The following is a 7,291-nucleotide window of genomic DNA, read 5'->3' on the forward strand; positions in this document are numbered from 1 at the left end:
AATATCGGAGTTAAGATCAGAATATTAAACACACTACCAGGTGCTGAACAGAAACTCATTGACTGCAATTTGCTACAGTTTTTCATTTCTGACCCCACAGGAAGTGGTTTATGTGTTGCCCCAACCAATGGTAGAGTTTATGTCATCAAGCAAACATTATTCGGGATATTGAATATCATTTTATAGATGTTTAAGGTTTATTAATAAATGTATTCATTGTATTGCATTTATCTGCATTGGTGATTATTGAATTATTAGACTGCTTGCAGCACTTACCTATTTTCTTTGTTTGAATGACATGGAACAGCTAAAGGTAACTCTGCCAAATGGCGATTACAATATAGATCAGTTTTGACATTTTGTGACACAAAAGTCTTTCCCCACATTACTGGATCTGCAAACAACATCTGGGCATGCAGCAACATTTTGGGAATGATGGTCAAAATGCACATCAAAGTATGGCTGCTAAACTGCAGCCTAACACTCTAAAAGCTCCAGCATGTGTTGGCAGCCACTGGTAGTCTTGAACATGCTTGCACTTGTAGTTCAACAAGCTCCAATATGCCCAGCAGTTAATGGTAGCCACAATTTACTGGGAACTTGTAGTTCCACAAACTTGCTTAATCTAACTTCATTTTAGTAACTCTAACACATAAACCAGGCCTCCAAAACCCCGGTGGAAGGGGAAGAGCTGGAGTGCTATGGAGCGTGTGCAGACCTCTCATTATGACAATATTATTTATTCCCACCTTTTGTTCCTCAGTTAATCTTTCTACTGATGTATTTCATTTTGTTGGAAAAGGTAATATTTACACATGTATAATTTTTAATTGGAGTGCAGAAATGTAAAAAATATTTTGCTCACAGAAGCAATAGCAATTAAAGATTTGTGTTAGTTATTATTGTAAATTATTTTAGAATTGATAGGGTAAATTTCACAAACATGGGCAACATGTGAGAGGGTGTGCCTCTGATATATATCTGGGGACATCTCATAGTCATTCCCATAGCTATGAGAAGATAAGCGAGACCTAGGAAGAAGGCATTTTACATAATAAAAAGCATTCTAAATGTTCACATGCTATTAAAGTTCAATTTTTAATATTTTACATTTATGTCTCTATAAAAACTATTAAAATGCAAAACTGCTTTTTGACAGATAAGAATACTGTGGAGTTTATTTCCAAAATGCAAAACATCCACTATGCAGTGCAAAACAAGTTGTGGACATGCTGGGCTCCTTGATTTGCACAAGTCCGTCTAAATTTCCACCAAGGCTCAATAGTCTGTGGAGGAACAGAAGTTTGCGCAGGCAGAGTGGAGGAGACTCTCCTTGCAAAATATGGAGTAGGCACACCAGTGCACACAGTATTACAGAGCAATGCAGAAGAGAAATCTACTTTTACAAGGTCAGATTTTTGAAAAGAGATGAAGGTAGTAGTGTAGCTACCGTGTGTGCATGGGATACGGTGGCTACAGAGTTTGGAGATGAGGGGGTCCAAGCAAGCAATCCAGGTCACCCCCACTGCTGGACCCCCTGCTGGGGTGTTAAGGGGAGGCCTCTTCTGATAATAACCCAGTCTGGACCACTCACGCTCAGAAGAGGCTTCAGCTCTGCTCTATTGAGGACGGCATTGCTAAGACTCTACGTAAATTTTACTATGGGACCTGGTGATGCATTGTTGCGCCCCTGCATGAAGGGGTGGAGATGATGCACTTTTAGAGGTGTTCCTTGCTGCTCACGGGCCATTTTCATGCTGCAAAAGGACTTTAATTTTGCACCAGTGATACAACTCATGATTGCAACTTATAAAAGTAACACAAACTCTCACTCTTCAACTATACTAAAAGTCAAATGTAAAAATGATTCATATTGTTCTACAGAGAGAACAATCTTAGGGACGTATTCAATTAAGATGGCAGATTGCGGTTATGCGCGGCTGCGCACATAAAGTGTCAATACAGTACCGTACCATTGCGGATTTCCCTTCATAACCCTATGGGGTGCGAAGGGAAATCCATGATATTGTGGTAATGGGAAGTGTGAAGCTGCTCAACCGCAAAATGTCATCTTAATTGAAAATGCCCCTTAATAACACAAGTGCAAATGTGGAACTAAAGAATGAGAATATCTGGATGTAATAGAAACCACTTAAATAAAGACCAAAATGATTCTAATATCATTTCATATTTTAAATATTATTTTATTAAAACAATGTACTTAAAGTGGAGGAAATAGTAATGCAGAAATTGATACATCAGAATTAGTTTGAACCCCTAGCTATATTGTCATGTGTTTTCTTTTTATTCATTCTGGTATTCACAATATAAAAATATAAAATATAAATGTTTGATTTTCGTGTTTTTAAAGGGTTCATTATACATTATGGAGGTAAATTTTCTGATAATGTGCTAAATTTGAAACCTAACGTTTTCTAATGAATACAACGTATGGCTAGGACCACCACAAGGAAAATGACCCTCTTTCTCAGGTAATTGTCACTGACTCCTTTCAGAGGTGGAGTCTACTGGACCTCCTGGTTTTCACCACAGGAACTCACAAAGGAACTTGGGTTTCATTGCAGGAGGACAACAGGTTGTGGCCCCCAAAGAGTGTTTCCAAGAGGAAACACTCAAAAATGAAAACACAAGACTTGTTCTGGAGTTGGTGTGTAGAATAACATTTGGCTCAGGTGAAGGCTGAGAGTATATGATGTGTTTAAATGGGCAGCTTATTCCTGTAAATAACCACAGAAGGGACACCAGTGTAAACATTGATTCAATCAGTCTCCATCAAAGTCCACAAGAATCCTCATGCTGATCTGTGAGGTCATCTATGGTCATTAAGAGAACAGCTCATTCCCCTGAACGAATGATTAATCCCTTGCAAAAAATTTGCACAATTGCAGCAATATTTACCAAATTGCTATCAATTCCTGTTATTGCAAACAATAATGCAATATGCATAAGTCCTTTTATTAAATATTCACATCAGTCTCTATATATACTGTATTAAACATTGTGCATGTTTAGAAATGATTTTAGATTTTATTTTCTTTAAAGTAAAATTAATAATGTGTTTTATTTACTGAGTGTTTTATTATTTTATGTTTGCCTTGTGTATAATATCTGCAATTACACATGGGACACTGGAGATAAACAATATTGAATATAATATTTCCAACATATACAGTACCCATCTGTAGTAAGATTAGTTTTTGCGTCAGATATAATTTGCACTCAATAGTTTATCTTGTGCTTGTTTGGAAACCTTGACTCTCTAAGAGATTACCCCATTTATAAATTGAATTGTATGTTCCACCAAAATATATAAAAAAACAGAGACAAATGGTTCAAGTTTAATCTATTTTATTTCAAATGTTATCACAAGATGACTTTATTAGCTTCAATCACATTGATGAGTGTAGGATGTTACTGAATCATCTGCCATTTTGATCTCCTTAGCGGTATTTGGATGTCAGACAACACCCAACCCTAGCCAGGAACTTGTCCACAGCCTGATGAGTGCAACAGTCAAACTTTTTATGGAGATGGATAGCAATAACCACCAGGAACTGGTGAGCCAGGAGCTGGATTAGAAAGAGAAACAACAATAAGATTTAGCTATCTCACAAATACAATCATAATGGTCCTACATTGTATAACTAACCATACACAAAAATACTAAAATAGCAGTCACTGATTAACACTCACTGGAAAGTTGCCAGGATCCACTCTCAAGTCATAGGCATGGAGGTCACTCAGTTTATCCAGGGCTCCCTCAATGTTGTCCAAATGTTTGACAGCTTCAGTCAAAGCATCAACTACCTTCTTCCCTTGGTTTGCAATCTGTGGAGAAACCTTGTGGCAGTCAAAATTGGGGAAGTAAGTCTTGGTCTGGGGATCGCAAAGGAACAGCCTGCAAAAGAAAATGTGAAGGGATAAATCACATGATACATTCGAGATAGAGATAATCTATATACTTGCTGCTAGAGAGACTAGGAAATTCTAATAATGTAAAGACATGACATACACATTGGCCTCCACCCCATCCTACACAGCAACTTCAGTCCCATGCACAGCGATTTCTCTTACCTTTGCATAGCTTCTCCGCCATACTTTTCAGCATTAGCAGCGATACATGGCCATATGGCCTGGATGTGTGCTTTGTCATCAGCATTGAGAGCCATGGTTAATTGTGTTGTTGAATTTGTACACTGATGAAACAGCTCTAACAATGTTACCTTTTATAGGGCTCATGTGGAGGGTAACAGGACATGGGAGCCACCTTCTTCTTCATCCATTGGACTAGCCAAAGACCAGCTCCTCCCGGACCAACAGCCGCCACACCCATTCATCTTGAATGATCGCCAAGGCAAGCAACCCAACCCAATTTTAAGATAATTTTAAAATAATTAATTATAATACAATGTAATTGTAAAATAAGTCTGAAAATGTTGTTGTTTAGGACAAGCAAAATGCATACATTGGATTTGTGAATAAGAAGTATCCCCTTATAGCCTAACCTTGTAGTACCTTCTAAGTGCCTAAAATATCTGCATGATTAAAAAGTGTCCCTTTCTGTAAAAATAGCATCTATAATATATATAGTGTACAAGTATTATATTCCTTTAAAAAAATATTGCTCTAGAATAATAGGGTGATGAAAATTGATGAACACTTTAATTGTGCATAGTATCCCATAGAAGAAAACATTCAAGATAAAGATAACATGCTTTGTAGAGTACATAACATACACTTCTAATTATCCCTTTAATTACTCCGTGTGTTCAATAACATAAAATAAAACATATATATGCCATCTGATTAATACCAATTTATTTGTGAAATATATACATAGATTACATCTAAAAAGCACAAAACTAAATAAAAAAACATTATATAGCAGCCACATTAGCTCTCAGAATCTGAATATCTAAATTGGGTGAAATACAATGTAACTAGTGCAGATTGTTACTGTAGTATATTATAGTATAGCATTAGTACTGTATATAGGAATTCCGTTATTTGTTGTATTTCATAGCTTTTCATACAAGTAACGGAGCGATATGTGCATGTAGGAAAGTCATTATACTGCTAAATCTGACTGCATGGTTTTGTATATTTTTATTTTGAATTTCAAAGCATCACAACTTTAAGTCTACTATTTATTCCTCTCTGTGAGTTGCAGATAACTTAGCCATTTACTGATAATGGGGAAGCAAATTAAACCAGCTACTTTAGAATAGAGATTCCTGACTGCACTGAATATATAAATGTTATATCATCTCATACCCCACATAAACTGTAATTTCTTTATTGCTTCTTTTAATAAGTTTACTATTTTGAGAGAGAGAGTATGAAATCTTTTTTTTTCGGGATGATCTTCAATGGTATTAAAAAGTGTTGCAATAGTCTACATAACATGTACAGTTTGTTTCACAATGCAACAATTTAACTGAGAAATCATTACTTGAGGAATGACAATTTATAATTGCATACTGTATTGCATTGTGATTTACAATGGCCCTGTCATCAAAATGATGTATAATGCACACTTAATTAGAGACGTGTGCCTATGTTGTATTATGATGTGATATTTTTCAACAAAAATGGTACAAAAGTATTTTATACAGTTTTTATGGTTTTGAATTTAATATATAGCATGTGGCACACAATACCATGATGGTACATTGTACAGCTGCAGTTGTTATTTTTGTAGCCTTTTTCGATGGATATTTTTGTTATCACTACAATGATAGTGCTACCTATTGCTTTAATAGCCTGAGCTGAGCCGCAAGTGCCTATATAAGAACAGATCTGGCTACTCAGTCTACATAACATGTACAGTTTGTTTCACAATGTACTGTGATATTTTTCAACAAAAATGGAACAAAAGTATTTTATACAGTTTTTATTGTTTTGAATTTAATATATAGCATGTGGCACACAATACCATGATGGTACATTGTACAGCTGACATCTGTTCCTCCTTCAATGGATACTCAGTTCCTGAGCCCCTCTGCTCTTCCCCCTGTTTCTCTCTGTTCTGTTAGATAAGCTATTGTGATTACCAGTTATTGAACTAAGATATACCTGTAATAACTGTACATGAATAATTCCTTGAATAAAGCATTTTTTTCAATAATAAGGTTTTAATAATTTTTTTAAGTATTTTATATTTAGTTCTTGTGATGTGTCTTTGTTAGCATACCATGAGACCTTAATGCAAATGCAATGCAAACTTTCAGCATTGTTGGACTCCGCTTCCCTGCACTACTCCAGAGAAGCTACAGCGGCAAATACAAGCTGCAGGTCAAGGGGGCTTCAATCAGTTACATTATACATATCCTCTGTGGTCTGGCCACAACCCCTCTGGTGGCTGGGCACACCCCTTCAGTGGCGCCACACACACTATTTCTTTGGCCTCTACCTTTGCATTCCCCCAATGGGCCCTTCATGCCCCAATCTGACACTGTTCCTGCTAAAAAACTCAACTTGCCCCCACATGCTATCTATGCCCCCTCCCCTGACAACTGGTGATGTCAGTACTAGGAGGAGGGGGAACCTTAACATGCATGTGCTGTGGACACCCTGGTTCCACTCGAAGCCTCTGCCCTCATCTCTCCAAAGACCTCTCTTAAAAACTTGCTACAAGAAATCCAGACATACAGCTTACTATCTAGATATAAGTTAAATCTATCTTAAACAGATATACCATACCTAAACATTTCTTCCCCTGCTAAGAAAATGCTAGAATAACAATTTAAGTATAAATTCACTCCTTGCGAAAATAAAAAAAAAAACTAACAAGATGGCACTGACTCTTTGCTTCTTGGTTAGCTCTTGTGGCATCCATTAAAATGAATGTCCTCCCCAGATTTTTATATTGATTTCAGACCCTCGTAATCAGAGTCCAATATACCTGTTTTACTACCTTGCACAAAATTACATCTAAATTTATTTAGGCCTGAAAGTGTCCATGGGTGAAGAAGAATACTCTACATTTGCATGTTGCAGATTATGGCCTTGGAGTTCCCAACTTTAAAGAAAATTATAGTTCACATTTCACAAAGCATTCAAACACACAATCCCCCATGGACCACTCTATGGTCTTATATTGAAGCATACATGCTACATATGATTTTGAATGCTATCTGCCTATGGCTTACAAAAATCTTCAGACCATGTTCAATGAGGAACATTCCAGTTATGCTTGCAGCATTTAGGATCAGCTAACATCATACTTAAATTTAATTTCTACACCAGTCACTTTATGTCCCCTATGAAA

General features: G+C 36.6%; 1 protein-coding gene across 1 annotated transcript; it reads right to left on the reverse strand.

The window, feature by feature from the left end:
* Positions 1–3,352: 3,352 nt before the first annotated feature.
* On the reverse strand, positions 3,353–4,250 carry LOC142097758 (hemoglobin subunit alpha-2-like). The gene is made up of 3 exons (XM_075179867.1): positions 4,096–4,250; positions 3,715–3,919; positions 3,353–3,590 (listed from the first exon to the last, which is right to left on the reverse strand). The coding sequence occupies exons 1-3, from the start codon at positions 4,188–4,190 to the stop codon at positions 3,462–3,464; spliced, it is 429 nt and encodes a 142-aa protein (XP_075035968.1). The 5' UTR covers positions 4,191–4,250; the 3' UTR covers positions 3,353–3,461.
* Positions 4,251–7,291: the final 3,041 nt, after the last annotated feature.

This window comes from Mixophyes fleayi, chromosome 7, assembly GCF_038048845.1.
Source record: "Mixophyes fleayi isolate aMixFle1 chromosome 7, aMixFle1.hap1, whole genome shotgun sequence".
NCBI lineage: Eukaryota > Metazoa > Chordata > Amphibia > Anura > Limnodynastidae > Mixophyes > Mixophyes fleayi.

What these genes read in the sequence shown, in the direction of transcription:
- LOC142097758 (XM_075179867.1), bottom strand. Translation starts at nt 4,190, where the DNA reads ATGGCTCTCAATGCTGATGACAAAGCACACATCCAGGCCATATGGCCA. An exon ending in GGCGGAGAAGCTATGCAAAG is followed by an intron (nt 3,920 to 4,095) that starts GTAAGAGAAATC and finishes TTTCTTTTGCAG; the next exon opens with GCTGTTCCTTTGCGATCCCC. An exon ending in TGGATCCTGGCAACTTTCCA is followed by an intron (nt 3,591 to 3,714) that starts GTGAGTGTTAAT and finishes TTTCTAATCCAG; the next exon opens with CTCCTGGCTCACCAGTTCCT.